At 41.7% G+C, this 20,500-nt stretch overlaps 1 protein-coding gene across 1 annotated transcript in view; it reads right to left on the bottom strand.

The window, feature by feature from the left end:
* Positions 1-20,500, bottom strand: part of Bmp2k (BMP2 inducible kinase) — a 99,848-nt gene that overhangs the window by 60,604 nt on the left and 18,744 nt on the right. Inside the window, exons 2-3 of the mRNA XM_051170643.1 lie at positions 10,023-10,141; positions 7,153-7,258 (exon numbers count right to left, since the gene is read on the bottom strand). Coding sequence (XP_051026600.1) covers positions 7,153-7,258; positions 10,023-10,141 — 225 coding nt within the window. The remainder of the gene's footprint in view (positions 1-7,152; positions 7,259-10,022; positions 10,142-20,500) is intronic.

Genomic DNA, 20,500 nt, shown 5'->3' with positions numbered 1-20,500 from the left:
CTCAATAAAATGCTCGAAAACTGAATCCAAGAACATATCAAAAACATCATCCACCTTTATCAAGTAGGCTTCATCACAGGGATACAGGGATAGGTCAACATACAAAACCCATCAATATAACCCACCATATAAGCCAACTGGGGAAAAAAATACCACATAACCATCTCATTAAATGCTGAAAAGCCTTTGACAAAATCCAACATCCCTTCATGATAAAACTCTTGGAGAGATCAGGGATACAAGGATCAAACCTAAATATAATAAAGGCAAATACATAGCAAGCTAATGGCCAACATCAAATTAAAAGAAAGGACACTTAAAGCAAGTCCACCAAAATCAGGGATAGGAAAAGGCTGCCCACTCTCTCCATATCAATTCAACATAGTACCTGAAGTTCTAGCAAGAACAGTAAGACAGCTCAAGAAGATCAAGAAGATATAAACTGGCAAAGAAAAAGTCAAAGCATCCCTATTCACAGATGATATGATAGTATAGTGCACACAAGTGATCCCAAAAACTCTGCCAGAGAACTCCTACAGCTGATAAACACCGTCAGCAAAGTGGTTGGATACAAAATTAACTTAAAAAAAAAAAAAATCAGTAGCCCTCCTTTATACAAACAACAAACAGGCTGAGAAAAAAGTTAAGAAAACAACAATAGCCACAAATAATATAAAATATCTTGGTGTAAATCTAACCAAGCAAGTCAAAGACCTGTATGACAAGAACTTCAAGTCTCTGAAGAAAGAAATTAAAGAAGATATCAGAAGATGGAAAGATCTCCTATGCTCATGGATCAGTAGGAGTAACATGGTAAAAATAGCCATCTTACCAAAAGCAATCTGCAGATTCAATGCACGTCCCATCAAAATGCCCACACACTCTTTACACACCTTGAAAGAGCAATTCTCAACTTTGTATGGAAAAACAAAAAAACCCAGGATAGTGAAAACACCCTGTACAGTAAAAGAACTCTGGAGATATCGCCATCCTGGATTTCAAGTTGTACTACAAAGCAATAATAATAAAAAACATATGGTGTTGGCATAAAATCAGACAGTTTGACCAATGGAATCAAATTGAAGACCCAAAAATAAACCGACACACCTATGGACACTTGATATTTGACAAAGAAGCCAAAAACACACAATGGAAAAAAGAAAGCATCTTCAACAAATGAAAATAGGTCCACATTTATCACCTGTACAAAACTTAAGTCCAGTGGATTAAAGACCTTAACATAAAGCTGGATATACTAAATCTAATAGAAAAGAAAGTAGGGAATAGCCTTGAACACATTGGTACAGGAGACAACTTCCTAACAGAACACCAACAGCTCAGGCACTAAGATACCAATTAATAAATGGGACCTCAAGAAACTGAAAGGCTTCTGTAAGGCAAAAGGCACAGACAATGGAACAAAACTGCAGCCTACAGATTGGGAAAAGATCTTCATCAACGCTACATCCAACAAAGGCTAAAATCCAAAATAGAGAACTCAAGAAATTCAACACCAACAAACCAAATAACCCAATTAAAAAATGGGATGCAGAGCTAAACACAGAATTCTCATGAGAGGAATCTCTAATGGCCAAGAAGCACTGAAAGAAATGTTCAAGGAGGAAGAAAGGAAGGAAGGAAAGAAGTTCACTGTCCTTAGTCATCAGGGAAATGCAAATCAAAACAACTCAGAGTCCATCTTACATCTGTTAAAATGGCTATGATCAAAAACTCAAATGACAGCACATGCTGACGAGGATGTGAAGAGAGGGGAACACTCCACTGCTGGTGAGAGTGCGAACTTAGACAACCACTTTGGAAACCAATCTGGCGCTTTCTCAGGAAATTGGAAACAACTTTACCTTAAGGTCTAGCTTTACCACCCCTGGGCATGTACCCAAAATATGCTCCACCACACAACAAGGACACCTGCTCAACTATGTTCATAGCAGCTTTATTCATAGTAGCCAGAAACTGGAAACAACCTAGATGTTCCTCAAACAAAGAATGGAGAAAAAAGCTGTGGCACAGTTACACAATGGAATACTACTCAGCTATTAAAAACAAGGAAATCTTGAAATTTATAGGCAAATGGATGGAACTAGAAAAGATCATCCTGAGTGAGTTAACCCAGACCCAGAAAGACACACATGGGATGTGCTCACTTATAAGTGATATTAGCCATACAGTACAGGACAACCATGATCCATGGATCAACAGAAGCTAAGGAACAAGGGAGGGAGCTTTAACCTCACTCAGAAGGAAAAGCAGGACAGACATGGGAATTAGATGATGAGGGGGAAGAGGGTGGGAGGGGGGTTGCGGGGGGGGGGGGGGAGAAGGTGGGGACCAGGTTCAGAAGAGTGGGGATGGGAGGCAGTGGGGCGGGAGAGAGATGGGAAGCAAATGGGTGGCAATCTCGGGGACAAGCTGGAGACCTGCTTCAAGGTAGGTTCCTGGGAAGATATGGGGTGACTCTAGCTGGAAGCCTTGTAGGGAAGGATGGGGGGACACAAACGGGGACAAGAACTCCACAAGACAACTAAAAGAATCAACTATCCTAGGCCCAAGGAGACTCACAGAGACTAAACCACTAACCTAAGTGCATGCATGGACTGGACCTAGCCCCCCACCATCACACACACACTTATGGACAGCTCAGTCTTCATGTGGGTCTCTCAGCAACTGGAGTGGAGGCTGTCACTGACATTGACACAGTTGCTTGCATCCAATCACTTTCCCCTAGCTCAGCAGCTTTGTCTGGGCTCAGTGGAAGGGGACACACTTGGTCCTAATGGGACATGAAGTGGCAGGGCAGGATGGCACGGTGGGGGTGGAGGGGACTACCTTCTTTGAGAAGGGGAAAAGGAATGGGGGAAGAGGGTAGGAGGTGGGATTGGGAGGAGAAAAGGGAGGGGGCTATGATCAGTATAATAAATATAAATATAAATAAATAAATAAATAAGAATGAATCCACCCCAGCAGAGCCTACCAGAGCCAACAAGAGCCCAAAAGGTGTGAAGTAGAACTACCAAGTAGTCAGAGCTGCCTACAGACATGTGAACAAGATGCTCTGGCCAACTCAGCAAGTGCCAGGCTCTGCCCACAGCCACTGTCCTACAGATGCACAAGCAATAAGCAACTGCTACATTAGGCTACCAAATTCTCAATACAGTTTACTGAAATTAATACAAAGCATCCTCTACAATAAATTTAGAAAGCACAGGTTACCATAATTTGTCCCTAAGTTACTTATAAAACAATAGAAATACACTAAAACTCTGGTTGCAAAAACACAGTATCTCTTTAAGTTCTCAATGTTCCTAATGCTGCAACTCTTTAATGCAGCTCCTCATGTTGTGGTGACCCACAACCATAAAATTATTTTCATTTCTACTTCATAACTGTAACTTTGCTAGTGTTGTAAGTGACAATGTAAATATCTGATATGCAGAAACGTCTGATGTGAGGCCCTGGTGAAGGGTCCTTCCACACCCAAGGGGTCCCACCACAGGCTGAGAACCACTGCTGCAAGTGTAAGCTAGCAAGTTAAGTAGTTCCGAAGACATGCCTTTAAGGCAAAAGGCAACTGCACTGCCCAGGAGATGGCTGTAAGCACTGAGAGCCCAAGGGCATGGAGCAGGTCCTGTACTAACACGTTCTTCTACAGTCTGCTGAGCCAGAGCGCCTGAACTGCACAACTGAGTTCCATAAAAGAAGTAAGGGAGGAAATTCACTCTCGCGTTCTCTGCTCCTCCAGAGCATTCCTCCCTCAGGGGAGAAAAAAGACGGTATCCATTTGCTTCCTATCAGAAAAGGAACTGTAACTACTCCACCCAGGCCTCTGGATTCCTCTTGTTAAGATAAAACTGCCAATGCAGAGGGTACACTGTGATCTGTGATACATACAGCAAACTTCTCACACACTGAGAACAGAGTAACAAAGCGTAAGAATTGGGACAGTTAGAATAAAGGAAAAAATCTTAACCACCTGAATTTTTAATTAAAAAAAAAAAAAGATTTACACTTAAAATAAGAACATTGTAAAAACACATGAACGAATAAAAGAGAATTGCTAAAAATTAAAACAATATACTAGCAAAACTACAAAATTCTACAGAAAACTTGAAATCTACCCTTAAGGACATTTTCAACAAAAGCAGAAATTAAAAGAAAAAAAAAATGAAAAGATAATCAGATGACCAATCTCTGCATGAAGACAAACATGCATTTTTAAATGAGAACACAAGTACGTAAGAGAAAAGCCTGGGTGTCCTACCAAAAACACATGAAGTATAGATATTATAAGACTTCAGAACAAGGGAGATAAACAAAAAGCTATCTGTTAGTGTCTGTGCAGAAAATGGGTCACATTAAAAAAAAAATTAGGCATCACACTCCAGTAGAAAGAAAAATGGAGCACAGCAGGCACTATTCTGCATCACTGTTGCTGCTTCTATTAGCTAGCCAAATTAAGTCAAATGTAGCACAAAATGAAGACATACTGTCTACCATCCCTAAGCTCCTCTGACCTCAGAAGCTAAGCAGTTTCAAAGCAGGTCAGTACTTGAAAGGGAAAATAAAGACATGCTTACAAATTCAAGATCTCAAAGTGTCTCCACCCACAAATTCATTATCAAAAAAGTTAAGGAAAAACTAACTAGTCCAAGAGACTGAAGATGCAGCTCAGAGGAACCCAGCTGGCCCAGGCTCCTGGCCCAGGCTCAATCCCTAACACCTAACGGGGGGGGGGGGGGGGGGGGGCAGGGGGAGCAGGGGAGAACACGACTAGTAGTAGGGCGTCCAAGATAGACGGAAATAAAGAATTCCCAGGGGACTACAGGTGAACTTAAGTCTCTCTAAAAAATGTTTCCAAGAAGAGGAAAGCAATAAAACTTCCACAAATGTTTAAGCTTCCTGCACAGAGACTTGAATTTCTACTGAGGGAGACAGGCTAAATTAATAACTACCTGAAGAAATTAGGCGAGGGAAAGTTTGGACAATTATTAACTCCAGCAAAATCAACGGGACAAGAAGGAAAGTATAATTATAAACTATTACATATCACCCCTGAGTGGTACACAAAACAATGAAAACACTGACTTAGTCCAAAGCTAAGAATACGCAGCACTGGGAGTAAATCCTGATCTTGCCTTGGGAGACAGTGACAGAAAACCAGAAAGGGCAATTTTTCTTACGAGAGCCTGCTCCCTAGCTTTCTAAGTTCCTTCACTTCTGTGCTTCACGATGCTCACTAAGAACACCAAGTCCCACTTACAAGGATGCACAGAAACACGTGGGAAAACCTGAGAGGCAGCATGGCAGGAATGCCAAACTGAGGGACTCAGGAGAGGTGAAGAGGCTCTCAATCAACCCATGCTTAAGACAACTACTGATGTTCCTGATGCCATTTGTTTTGTTTTTAGACAGAGTATGTACCTGGGGCTTCCTAGAATTCTCACACAGGCTGGTTCACAGAAATGTGCCTGCCCCTGCCTCCCTAGTGCAAGGGTTAAAGACATGTGCCACCATGCCAGCTATTGGGTTTTTTCAGACACGCACATAAATTACTTTCCTTTTTTTAATATTTATTTTTATTTAGTGAATGCTTTGACTTCAGGTATATATGTGTTCCACATGTGTGCCTGCTGCCTGTGGAGGCCCTAAGAGGGTGTTAGAGCTCCCGAAACTGGAACCACAGATAGTTAGCTGTGAGCCACACAGAACCTGGGTCTTCTGCACCTGCAGTCAGTGTTCTTATCCGCTAAGCTCTCTCCAGCCTACATAAATCACTTTGACTTAAAAATTCCTATGAAACAAACCTTGTTGATTCAAACATCAGATAAATATTTCTTTTTAAAAAGCCGAGTAAGTGGCACTATGTTTGTAAGAAATGGACTAAGTGTCCTCCTCCTTTCACCTTTAGAAGTTTATGTCAGGAATAGTTTCAATTTGTTATTACTATTAAGGCATGTTGCACAAGTAAACATTTTAAACAGCATTTATGTCTAAATAAATGTTTTTTCCTAAAATCTGACATAAATGAATAAAAATAACATGAAGATTGTACAGGTTCTATGGGGCTGGAGAGATGGCTCAGTGGTTAAGAGCACTAGCTGCTTTTCCAAAGGACCCAGGCTCAATTCCCAGCAACCACACGGCAGCTCACAACTGTAACTCTAGCTTGAGGGAATTCGGCACCCTCTCACAGATATGCACACAGACAAAACACCAATGCACATAAAAAAGAAATGCAGGCTCTATAACTTGAAAGGAGAATCAGGAGTTCAAGGGCAGCCTGGGCTGTATGAACTCCTGCGTCACTAAAGAGAGAAGTAAACGATGACTGAGGAGACAACTCAGTGGGCATCGTGCTGCCTTTAAGTGTGAGGACCTCAGCTGGATCCCCAGAGTGCATGTGAAAAAGATGGGGTGGCAGAGGGTACCCACTGACCCAACGTTGGAGAGGTGGAAACAGGCAGATCCTAGGGCTCACTGCCAGCAAGCCTAGCCCACTTAATGAGCTCTAGATCCAATTGAGATGCCCTGTTTCAAAAAACAACACTGTGTAAGTGGTATGCTCAGGGGGTAAAAGGCACTTGCCACCAAGCCTGAAGACCTAAGTTTGATCCCCAAGACCCACGCGATGTAAGAAGAGAACCACTCTCATAAGGGCCCTGTGACCAACAAGCACACATATGCACACAAGTAAAGAAGCATACAAATATTTCTCAATCTCCTACAGGCATACCCACACAGGTACATGGCTAGATACTCACACTAACAAAAATAGCATGTGCTGCATAAATGTGATACCTTTAGCATGTTTACAGTTCATCCTGCAATACCAAGTCTTGGTTGGATTACCAAAGAATTATACAGAAAAGAAATACAACTTTACTTGCTTATGTTTTCTTGTTTTGAACCCAATTATCACTTTGTTTAATTCTCCATTTGCAGGCTCTTGTCATACTATAAAGTATGATTAGGTTTAAATAAGTTTTAACAACATCTATAATTAAGTCATTAAAGCCAAATCTACACTAAAGCATCTAGAACAGGGTGGCAGCTGCCCTGGGAGAAAGCTCACACCCCATGCTCCATGGAAGGGGTTTTCCCTGTAGTTGGCTACAGATGAAGACAGACACTTACCTCGACAGTGCTCCATTAAGATTAGCACCTCCCACACATTATCACTGATGGAGTTGACAGCACAGTCCAAATAACCAACAATGTTCTTGTGGCCAGATAGCTCTTTCTGTGAAAAAGAAATAAAATCTTTAAAACTGGAGAATATAAATTTCAAACTTCTATGAGTAAAGTTTGCAAGCCTAAATTAGTAAATTTAATAAATTTTTAAAGTAAGAATAAGGTATAAGAATACAGTATTGCAGTCAGGGGGTTTATGGCTTCACCGAAAATTCAATGCATATGTAATAGTCATTATCTAAGATTAAAAAAAAATGATCATTTGTTTATATGTTCAACCAGTAAAGTGATAAAAGCAATAATCAACCAAGGACCAGCAACATGGCTCAGCCAGTAAAGACACTTGTCACCAAGCCTGAGGACATGACTTTGATCCCCAGGACCAACATGGTGGAAGGAGAGGATTATGCCCCACAAGTCACCCTAATCTCCACTCATGCCATCCCCAACACCACACACACACACACACACACACACACACACACACACACACACACACACACACACACCACACTCACACCACACACACACACATACATACACAACATAACTTAAATAATCTACCACAGTAAGTATATAATATAGTTCTCTGAAATTCAAGAATAAAATATTAGAACTCTAATAATATTTATCTAAAAACTATAAATGAATTAAGCTCTAATGTTAACAAATTACTTTCATATATTTTCCTAAAAATATTATAATTTATGAAGAACTCTTCCATAAATTCATGGGTATATATACTTTTCACTAAATCTAAAACAGGAACAAGTTGACAGAAAACAGTTGTGAAAAAGAACTCATAGATTAAAAGATAACACTAGTGATGTGTTCAAGGAAATAACAAAATAGAAAATCTGAAAACATTTCCTCCTAGTACAAAATCGCCATCAGCATTCAGTGATGCTACAACAGGGCTGGAGTCCACTCAGTGGTAAGTGCTGCTTAGCACCTGTGAAGACCCAAGAGCAGAGGGAGAGGATTATTTTAAATGTAGTGACAACTACATTTATAATAATATACCCAGTTTCACTATGCAAAATAGTCTATGCTCAGAACTACCTACCATATGCAAAACATGCTAAGTCATACAATGGAAGGTGGGTGGCCAAATAAAAGTAGAAGACCACCCCTGCAAAGGCACACTCTCCTTAAAGAGGAAAGACTTCCCTGCTGCTGTCAGTATCACCTCACGTGTCTCATAAGTATACTAATTGCACTGAGTGAGAGACTGGGGCACAGTTGTACGTTATCTAGGCTCAAGTTAGAGAACTCAGTCTAGGCTTCGTCACTGTCTTGAAGTAATTCTTTTTCAACCTTTTTGCTAATAATATCTTTAGCATTTTAAAAAATCTAATCATCTCTGTGAACTAGCGAAGGAATAGAAACAACTGGCATTCAACAGATCAGATCACATAAATACACGTATTCGTAGTGTTGATAAAGATGCAGAAATAAAGTAAGAACTCCCCTTAGCAGCGAGATACGTGTGACTGGATCAACTAAAGCTGCTGGTGAGCACTGCTGTGAGGAACACACATGGTTCAGCTGCTGCACCACAGTGTGGCTGTTCCTCAAAAGTTTAAAGAAAGAACCTGAGCATATAATTGAAGAGAAGCTAACTCCTCAAGGTGTGGATGCACGTGGGTACCGCAGCAACTCATCACAGCAGCCAAAAAGGGACAAGCATCCCACATACCCATCAGCTTTTCTACGTGAATAAAGTGTGGTGTTGACAGAGTATCATTTGGTGACAGAAAGGAAATAAATTATGTACTGCTGAACACTACAATGTCTATGAGCCTCAAAGGCACTGAGGTAAGTAAAAAGGAAAACCCACTGTGCAATCCCAGTTATCGGAAATATTTAAAACAGAAGTCCAAGAGCACAGAGAGTAAAGCTAGGAGCTAGACGGAGGGAAACTGAAATGAACAGTAAAGTGGCAGGGCATTTATTTACTTATTTTTAGGGGTGATGAAAAGGTTTTGAAACTACAGAAGTAGTATATTATGAATGTACTAACTAAATCAGTTCATTTTTTATTACCTCAAGTCCAGCTTAAGAAAATATACATGTGCGTGCAATTATACACAAATAAAAACCGAGAAGGAAAGGCAAAGAGGTCTAGAGAACACTAACTACTGAAAGATGGAAGTTCTACTTCAAAATCACATTGTACTGTTTACTCAGCCACTGGTGCTCTTACTGGTCTACTAGGCTATCCTGGCTGTACTAGTGTTCCGCCTTAACAAAGGACAACTGGCCCTACACGGCAAAGTCCACAGGACAGCCAAGTAGCAGCGGGATGGTAAAATGAAAAACATGTTCATTTTCGTGGGTGTAAACACAAGATGAATGTAGAAAGCGTGGACAGCAAATACAGCCACCACACTCAGGGTCCGAGTCTCTTTCTGCAGGAGAAATACAGAATCCAGACACGGTTGGGCAAGAAAAGAGACAAGGCTTCTCGGCATCTGGAAAACTGTATCTTTTAAAGTGTCCAGTAGACAAATTTGCTGTTTAATGTGCAATTCTAAGTTTTCTATCCTCCAAATAGCCCACAATTACAGTGACTGGAAAAAGTGAGAAGGGTATGCTGCCTGGTGAACCTCCACTGGTACGGCAAAGTAAAAGGCTGCAGCTGCGCTGAGTCTCGGGGGGCCAGATGCACTGAGCTACCAATTCCCACATAACTGTTGAACTGAGTGACCTTCCAAGTTTTTCAAATGTGTATAAAATGATGCATAACTTCCCTAAAAATCTGTGAGTGTTGTAGTATAAAATCAAAAGAAAAGCAACCCAGTGTCACTCACCATAATCGTGACCTCCCTTCTACAGATGCTCAGGTCCCGCATGTTGTTCACATACATTCGCTTCAGCGCACATCGGGTCCCACCCTGAGTCCGCACCAGGAAGACAGTGGAGAAGCCACCTATGAGAGGATGTGCCAGTTAATTTAAAGTAATCAGAAACCACCATCAAATTGTACGCTATTATTTTACTGGGCACTCTAGTGACTGTAGTGCACACCTTTAATCCCAGCACTTAGGAGGCAGAGGTAAGTTGATCTCTGCCAGTTCCCGGCGAGAATGGTCTACAAAGTGAGTTTTAGGATATCTAAAGCTACACAGCAAGAAAAAACAAAAACAAAAATAGTACTTCATATCCCCCCTCCCTCTCTCTCTCCCTCTCCAACCCCCATCTCTCTCTCTCTCCTCTCTGTCTCTTTCTCTCTTTCTCTCTCCTCTCTCCCCCTCCCCCTCTCTCTCTCTCTCTCTCTCTCTCTCTCTCTCTCTCTCTCTCTCTCTCTCTCTCTCACACACACACACACACACACACACACACACACACACACACACACACACACACCCCGACCACACAATCATTTTGGAGCTAAATAACAGAGGGTAACAGTCAAGGACTATATTCAAGACAAAAATAAGTACATTAAGCAACATATTGATTAAGAGCCTATTGCGTGCTTCCTGTGTCAATTAGGAGCAGTGCTAAAGCACACTTCTCAAACGAATCTGCTTCTCTTTCCAAGGGCAGTATATTACAACTCACTTTCCCACAGATATACCTGTGACGCAGTGTACAAGAAGGTCCCTCGTGGAACTAGCTTTACGACACTAGTTATCACCCACCCATCTTGACGGTGAAGCACAGCTACTGTTTAACACTCAATATAGCTAAAAAGGGGACAGCTGGCCCTCCTCTGACTGCAGGGATGAGCTTGTCAGCAACTGACTCTGGGGCTCTATAAGGTGTAAGGTATAAGGTAAAATCTACTAGTATGGCAGCAAATGAAAGTAAGTGGTGAAGGCCCCACTCCTCTCTCCTGCCTCTGTAAGGTGACTCTTAGAGATAATCTGTGGCCACAGTAATAGGAAAGAAAATGGCTCAGCACCCTGAGTTAGGCACCCTCCTCGAGAGCTCCGTGAGACGGCAATGCCTTCTTTACCTGTACCAGCCCCTGAAATGTTGTCTTTCCTGCGTCTGAGAAGGCACTTCATTTTACACACACACTTAGATGGTGCTATTAAAAAGCAATTATTTTTGTCAAATCTAAGGTAAGAGTCTCACATTAAATTTTTAAGACTTATTTTTATAACACGTTTTTCTTAAATGTGAATCCATTTTGTTAATACTATAAAGGCATGATTGTTAAATTAGTGCTATTGTTGGAAAATATCAGACAAATGTATTCCGAGACACTTTCAAGATGCACAAGAGGAGAATTATGAAGTGATACAGATCTCACAGAGGAAAGGTCAGTGACACTGACAGAAGTAAATGCAACAGTGGAAGGGACAGCAATCTTTACTGACCTGGAGTCCCTTCCCGTCTTAGGTATACAATTGCAAGTATAACCTCGCTTTCTCAAAGCTCTTATGTGAAACAGTTACATGGAATACCTACCCGAGAGGTTACCTCCACCCTCCTCTCCATATAAATACACACAATCATACAATTAAATGACCATGAGCTTTGTTACATAGTTCTACCTAGATTTTACAAGCTATTATACAAATACATATGCTTGGTTTTTGTATGTTTTAATGAGTACTCCCATTCATGTACAAGCTAGCTCTCCATTGGTAGTACCAAGGCGCTCACACGTGCTGCAGTGAGAAGAGGCTGGGTTAAAAAGGAAGACTGAGAGTTACAATGACAGAGTCTGACACGCTGAGGTGACGGATAAGTGGGCTTGGAGCTGAGTATGACATAACCAAGCTAGACAGGTGAGAGGTGGGCAGGGCTCTGGGCCACTGACCACCAGCCAGTTGGCCACACAAAGACCTTGAGGAACCTAACACAAGGCAAAAATGTCCACGCCGACTAGTTTTGTATCAAGTTGACAGAAGCTACTGTCATCAAAGAAGAGGGAGCCTCAATTGAGAAAATGCCTCCATAAAATCAGGATGCAGGCAAGCCTGTAGACATTTTCTTAAGTAGTGATTGATGGGGGAGGGCCTAGCCCACTTTGGGCTAGTGGTCCTGGGTTCTATAGCAAAGCAAGCTGCACAAATCATGAGGAGCAAGGGAGTAAGCAGCACTCCTCCGTGGCCTCTGCATCAGCTCCAGCCTCCAAGGTCCCTGCTCTATTTGAGTTCCTGTCCTGACTTCCTTTGATGATAGACTATGATGTGAAATGTAACTCAAATAAAACCCTTTCCTCCCCAGACTCCTTTTGGTCATGGTGTTTCATCACCATAGTAACCCTAACTAAGGGAGTGTCCTTTCTTATACTCTGATTTCTAATACCAATGAAAATTTTAAATGCAAACTCTTGTGAAGAATATGCAAAGTGGAAGCAAGCTTTAAGGTTTAAAGAACAAAAAGAAATTGAGAAACACACAAATTCTAAGTAAAGACCAATCCAAAGAAGAAGCTTCCTCTTAGGAGACCACTTCAGGCCACCTCTAAATAAACGCTAGACATGAGGTAACCAAAAGAACTGCACCTACACCTTGGTGGCTGTGAGAGAGGCGACTTTCACCACGGAGAAGTTACACGCCTAGTTATGTGAACATGAGAACAAAGAAACAGTCTAATTCACAACCATGACACACAAGGCTGAAAGTCATAGTGTCGCCCGAGTGACCAACAGCAGAAAGCCAAGGTGAAAGTCAAGGTCAGTAGCAACAAAGCCTGAGTCAGAGAAGGACAAAGGCAGCTCCAGCACCATAACTGGGCAGAGAGCACATGAGGAATGCATGAGCATACCCCAGGCTGAGCTAAGAAAGGGGACATGCGCAGAGCGCGGGCCTGCCTTTGCTTTGGCCATGTTAACCCGGGGGGCTAACTAACCCCAATAGAGTCTGCCTCCTCCTTGGTCCAGTCTTCCTGCAAAAGCCCAGAGACTCCACTGGCTTCCTCCTCCATCTCTCAGGAGGCAGTGTTATAGTCTCAGTCTCTCCCCCCCCGCCGCCCAGCACACCCCCCATCTCAACGTAAGGCCGAGTGTTTTCTCATGGTTGGTTGTACCACTTGGTCTAACAAACTGAGTTTGCAAGTGAAAAGGCCCATGTACTAATTCTATGCACACAAAGGGCAGCAAGAGAGCACACTGCCGTTTGCCTGCACCACTTTGCCTTCAGAGGCACTGTCACGGCACATGTTAGGAGTGGTGCTGTTTACTGACCATAGAGCAGCCTTGAGCTGGATACAGGGGAAGAGCTGTGCTACTTTAGTGCCTTGAGGATGCGTGCATATCATGTTGAAACATTAGGTAGGTTTAAACTTGCTTAAATATTGGTTGTGGCAACATCTTAGAAAATACCATTTCTGGATAAGACAGATGTATTTCAGCAATATTTGGTACAAAAAAAAAATCCATTCAATTCTAACATGATTCCCATCTGCCCCCCCCCCCCCCGATAAGTAGCATACGCCCCACAACATTACCCTCATGTAAACACAGATTATGTTCTGGTGACTACTGGCATGATTAAATTATTAAACCTAAAAGGAGTCATAGAAAACCTTGAAAATTGGAAATCAGTACAAGATATCAGAAACATGCAATACAGACTTGTCATGTACTTAGCAAATACTGATATGTTCATACAATTAGACTTCCTTATCCACTGCATGAATATTTTTTAATTCTCACCACTTCCTATCTGTACCACATAGAATAGTTGGTAGAATTTATTAATTCAGAATTTCACTGAGTATTAAGCAAGGAGGAGAGTGCATGCAAAATGACAAACTCATCAGTGACCTTTGACTTAGTCAAACTGCTCCCTCTTCCCACAGAGGAAAGAGGGGAATTTCTTGACTCTCTTGTTAAAACTAACATGTACAATTTCTTTGACATCTCTCCCTATAAGTAGAAATGTTCTGAAGAAGCCCTCATTTAGAATTACCCACATGCTGCAGAAGAAGCATGGTAAGATGCCTTCGCGGTTAGCTACACCTACACGGTGGACTGAGGCCGCTCCCTGTGGCGCTCTGTGGTCTTCTCTCCTACCGAGTTACACTCACAGCCCTTGCATTTTGAGACAGCATTTCATTATGTAGTCCTTCCGATTCTAACAGGATCCCCTAAGAAGGACACTACTGCTGATTATACACTCGAGACTTTCCCAAAGGGACCGCAAGTCTCCTGTGACAGAAAATGTTTATGGTAGCCTAGAAACCCTCAGCTCTCAGCATCCCAGCACATGAATCGCTCGTGTTTGTCAACGACGTGGCTGTAGGTGATAACTCCTAGGAAATGTATCCTTAGGGGGGAAGGAGAGGGAAGGGAAGATAACATCACTTGGTCTTTTTTCTTCCCTGTACACTTTGCCAGTAAAGTAGAGGGAAGATTCAACTATCAGCAACTCCTAGCTCCAACCATGGCCAAGGAAAACCATGTGATTTTTGAAGCTCTGTTCACGATAAGCAGGAAAGGCACTTACGTGTGCCTGTGCAATTGGAGGCACACCATGGACGACTTATCGCTGTAAAACAGAGCAAGACTAGGTTAAGTCAGCAGACCCAAGGCTTTCCTCTAAAAGTGAGGCTCTTTCTAACTAAGAATGATTACTAACTTACTCTTGCCAAAGGCACTGTTATCAGTAAGTGCAATGAATCAGAACTGAGGGGAAGACAAATTTTATTTCATTCCTGTAACATCATACAGCCTTTCACTTATTTCTACTTTATAGATAAGAAACAGACTGAACACCGAGGAAGGAGGCAGACAGCTAGTCTAACAAGAAGAGCCAGGTCTTTTATTCCCCTACAAATCCTATGTTCTAGTGACTCTCACAGCCCACACCTAGTCATGCTGGCACATGCCAAACAAGAGGGAAATGTACAATTACAAACAGAAGAATCTAGAAACAATAGAAGTAAGGAACAAAAGGAAAATGAAGAAATCAAGTAAGAACAATGCACTCGCCCAAATTTTTCTTAAGAAAATTTTACTTGATAAGCACAATACCTATGTATAAAACACAAAGCATGCTTAAACTGGGTTATGTAAAGCCTTTGAAAAAGAAAAAAAGCAATTGTACCCAGGTGTGCCTGTAATCCCAACAATTTGAGAAATAAAAGTAGGAGGACCAGGAGTTTTGAGCCTTCGTCCTCAGCTACAGAATTAGTTTACAGCCAGCTGGGCCACAGGAAATCCTACCTCAAAACAAACACAAAAATGTCCCTAGGTAACAAGGTACTGTGAAAAATGAGTACACACAGTGAACAACTTCAAATTACAATAATATTTATTTTTAAAAGTTTTGTAAGCTGTAATACTGCAGACAGCAATCAGATTTTTTTAATCTCTCTGAAATTTCATAAAATAGGGACCCTTGTCCCTATAAGCCTGCCAGTGGATCCTTTTCCCAGGGCACATACATGGTAGTTCATCTTGGCCACTTCCACTGCTTGTAACTGCCCATTCCCATGCTGTGTGTGCTGCAGGCATCTGAGTCTGCAGCTCTTACAAATGAACTAACACAAATACACCCACCACAGTAATTGCCTGGGTAATAGTTATTTGAGATCTCCCTTCTCACTGAGCATGGTGGTGCAAACCTATAACCCAGTACTCGGCAGGCAGAGAGGCAGGCAGATCTCTGTGAGTTTGAAGACAGTTTGGACAGTCCAGGAGAGGCAGGACAGGACTCTATGTAACAAAGAAACCCTGTCTCGAAAAACCAAAAGAAACAGAAAAAAAGAAAGAGCTCTCTCTTCTCTGATGGATTCTATACTTACAAAAGCAAGTACTACGTATACCTTATTTACTGTATACTACCAACGCCAGTCATCTTGCCTGACAGTCAAATCCTCTGTGGAGTGAATAACTTAGTATTACCTGACAGGTTCTGCTGGAAGTGGTTCTATGTGATCCAAGTCCCTGTTCCTTGATCCTGACCATCTCCTAACCGCGTACACACAGCATGCAAACCAAATGCAAGCTCACTGCCGTAAGCGATGCTTAACCACAACAAGCTGTGTTAACCGCCTGCCTGTTCTTCCCTAGAAAAACTATTTCCAATTTGACACTTATCAGTGTGATTTCAAATACAGAAAGTGTTTCCTTTCATCTTGGAAGCGAAAATGCCCTCCTCTGTGAGGATTTTCAGCACTAAGCCACATAATACACTTTCACATAATCATCACATTTAATTCATAAACCTTTTTCCAGTATTAACTTCACTGCTTGGTCTATAAGGCAGTAGAGTGGCTGAATGATGTTTATTTTATGTTTCAAAACCCAATGCTAAAGTGGAGGACTCAAAGTGTTCTCAACACGGAGCGATAGCAAATAAGGTGATGGATTTCATAACTTCACACTGTATACATGTATCAAAATATCACAAATAAAATGTTTAAAAAGCTAAGCCAGACGTAGTGGCACACACCAGTAATTCCAGCAATCACGAGGTGGCAGCCTGCCAGGACTACATAAGGAGATGGTGTCTCAAAACACAAGGGATTATAGGTGTTTAGCTCAACAGTATAACAGGTTAAGGCCCTAGGCTCAGTCCCCAGTACTATAAATAAATGCATAAAAATCTTAAAATCAAAGTCACAAAATAAGCATTGAAAACTTCAGCAAGTGCTTCAAGATCATGACTATCAATAGAACTAGAATGTAAATACCAAAGTTACATAAAAGTATAGTTCACATGTTATGCCTTGTTTTACACCAGGATGAAGCCAAGGATACGCAAGTAAGTAAAAGGAGAAAGGGTATCTTAATCTCCAGGGATGCATTCTTACACTCTGAACAACTGAAGTCGTCATCCAATTGATTCCATTCATTGCTCTCAAAATTGGGTGTTTATCCCATCTGGACTCGTTGTTTGAGTGTCCTGTAGCTTCTGTGCTTGCGATTCCTTTATAGTCAGGGCACTCTTGGCATGGTTTTAGTCTTTTAGGTCTTTATGCTCTCCCCTCAGAAGACAGCGTGAGTTCATTTTCCAAAGATCCTCACTGCCCTAGTCAAAACGACTGTCACCTTTATCAAAGCGACACCACAGTCTCCAGGTGGGCTTCCTGCTTCTGATCTTATGCTCCTTTGATTTTCCACACCCTGGACATGTTAAAATCTGGGCCCACTCCTGTCACCTCTGTGCCCGTAACCTCCTGTAGCTTCCTATTTCACTGAAGTCAGAAAAAAGCGGGAGAGGTTTTCCCTTCTCCATGACAGGAGACTGCAGCATCTAGCTCTGCCTGTGTTCTCTAACCCTCTGCCCCATTTCAGACCTAGATATTTACTTTGTTCTACCTGGAATACACTCGCCTCAAAGTCTAAAGGTTTCATTTCTCCCTTTTTCCCATCTTTACTCAGTCACCTTCTATCTTCCCCAGGAACCTAGGTTTAATTTTTTTAAATCTCCACAACAGATTCTCCCACATAATTTTCCTGGCTCCCATCAATCCCTGCTTTCATTGTTTTCCTTCTGGGGACTTACTGCTGTCTTCTATGAAGTATTTACTTTACTTGCCTTGTTTCAATCATTGTGCACAGTATCAGGCTCATGAGTAATTCAATGATTTGCCTGTGGTTAGCTTTGCTCCCCCTACCATACCATTGGCGTGGCACATTCCGAGCATGTACTCTGTATGTGTTGAGTGGTGTTCTACTGCAGGTAGTCTAGGAGTCTGGAACACAAAGGCGACTGCAACCAGAGCAGAAGCAGTGATTTACGGTGCATAGAGCTGGTGGAATAGGAAGTGTTCCTGCCAGTGATGACGTGGAATGCACATGGCTTGTCTTCTGGGGTAAAATAGTGCTTTCTATTTGCCATGCTCATATGTGCAAGTACTGTTTTTTGCACACTGCTTGTGCTCCTTCTTCATCACCATCCTGCTCACCTACTGTCCACCGCCCCCACCCCACAGCCCCTGATCACCTGCTGTCCATCCTTAGGACATGTACTAGACACATATAAGTCTAGCACATGGGAGGCAGAAACAGGAGGACCACTCCCAGCTTGGTCAATACAGCAAGTGTCAGGCCAGCCAGAAAAATAAAAATAAAAACACTGACTTATAAAGTCATAAGTTCACTGTCTTATTTACAGGATAAAGATTAATAAAGCATTAAGCTGTGAAAAGAACATCAACTTCTCTCAAGAGGAGATAACAAGAGTGATGAGTTAAGAGCATTCTAAGAATTTAACATGTGTCTGAAGTCTTGTACTATAGTCTCCATTAATTAACTAGCAGGGAAACAAGAAAAGCACATAATTTCAAAGCAATACAGGACAAGAAAGCAAAGCAGAGCAAGAAGAGACTGAAATCAGGCAGCTGTGGAGCACTGTTTGAGAAGACTAGAGAGGATGAAGGATAGAGTCAGGAAACAAAGTGAGAGGTTACTCAAATATCAAGAAAGGTTCTGAAAATAATAGGTAGGCCAAAACTCTGAGGAAGAGGATGTTCGGTTTTTTAACTCAAGAATGAGCCTCATTTTCAATCAAGAGGTCAGTCAGTGTAGTGAGCACTTCATTTTTTTTTCCACATTTAAAAGTATTTGCAATAGTTTGGTATCATACTGTACCATAGGAAACGAAGCTAGGATCTACAGCTACAAAATCTCAGGACTTATGTTTGTGAACTGACCCATCATATGGAGAATTAGAAGAAGAATAAAGACAGGTAAAATATCAGTACATTGCAAAGAAAGATCAGTTAATTAGCATTGCAAAATGTACACATCCATCTTAAAATATTTTGAACTCCCTTTAAGGGAAAAAAAAAAAACCCCGAAACTTTGTAGAAAAAAACAACAAGTTTTCAAGTTACATACAAAAGTATTGTAATATATTCACCCTCCAAAGCCTTATAAGAAAGAAATAAAATATATTCAGCATTTACTACTTTTAGATGTTTCTTGTACAAAAATAATGTCATTCAATCTGAAGTTCATTACTATAATGGTTGAGCTTGCCATTTTTTATTTTAAATGCTTAATTTATAATAAAAGTTCTATTTTTTTTTTTACTAGGTAAAAATAGCTATTTCAAAGTTTCCCCCCCTTTTGTTATTGTTTTCTGTAGGACTGGCAACTGAAGTGATATCTTCACGTGTGCTTTTTTAAAAAGTGATGTGCTGATGAGCTAACTACGCAGTCTTGCTCTAGAACTGTAGCTGCACTGAGTAGTTAAACCATTCCAACTTAAAATATTAACGTGAAGTGATCCCAGGATGCAAAACTCACAATATCTGGCAACTGAGCTAACCTGACATTAAATAACTTGTGCACACAACCACCCTCCAGTTGCTAATTATTTTTTGTTCACTTTTTTTATTATTTATTAATTCATATATATTACATCTCAATTGTTATCCCACCCCTTGTATCCTCCCATTCCTCCCTCCCTCCCATTTTCCCCTTACTCCCCTCCACTATGACTATGACTGAGGGGGACCTCCCCCCCCCTGTATATGCTCATAGGGTATCAAGTCTCTTCTTGGTAGCCTGCTATCCTTCCCGAGTGCCACCAGGCCTCCCCATCAAGGGGACATGGTCAAACATGGGGCACCAGAGTTCGTGTGAAAGTCAGTCCCCACTCTCCACTCATCTGTGCAGAATGTCCTGTCCGTTGGCTGGATCTGGGTAGGGGTTCGATGTTTACTGCACGTACTGTCCTTGGTTGCTAATTCTTGACTAAGGTTAACAGACAGAAAGCACTAACGTGTGCTGACTGTGCATGAAGAGGCCAGGGTTGTGGCAACTTCACATCTACACCCACTCCTTTTTTTTTTTTTTTTTTTGGAGAAGACACAACGTACAGTGAACAGATATGTTAAGCTCCCTTTTCACTATCCTGGCCCTAACATGCCAATGCTTATTCTGGCACTGTAACAACCTTGAGTGTGCCAAGCAAACACAGAGCCTTCTGTGATTACTTCAGAAGAGGGTACCAAGGAAAACCTCAACTAGAGCCAAAGCACCAGCAGAGCCGCTATCTGTTACACTGCAGGGCCTGATACCAAACCCGTGCCTCAGAAACACATACATGTTTACCCATTCTGTGTTCCCCAAAGAAAAGCACAGCCCATGGTGTTTCCGATACATTTATCTTGATGTTACTACACACAAGCAAGACTTTCAAACTGAAGGAGCAGTCTGTATGATTCTTCCCTTACACAGAAAGTGCCTCTATTTGCTGGTTTGTCAGATCTGTCAAGTAGCAGGGAACACATCCCACATACCAAATCCTCTGCTTAATAGTCCAGACTAAATGTGTCTTCTATCCACTAGTGAGGAAAAACCAGCCTACATTATCACTGCTTTCCAACAACACAAAGTGAACAGAGAAACGAAGAAGTCTGTGTTTGA

This window comes from Acomys russatus, chromosome 28 (genome assembly GCF_903995435.1).
Source record: "Acomys russatus chromosome 28, mAcoRus1.1, whole genome shotgun sequence".
In the NCBI taxonomy this organism is placed as follows: Eukaryota; Metazoa; Chordata; class Mammalia; order Rodentia; family Muridae; genus Acomys; species Acomys russatus.
This window is presented reverse-complemented; position numbering and strand designations above follow the sequence as displayed.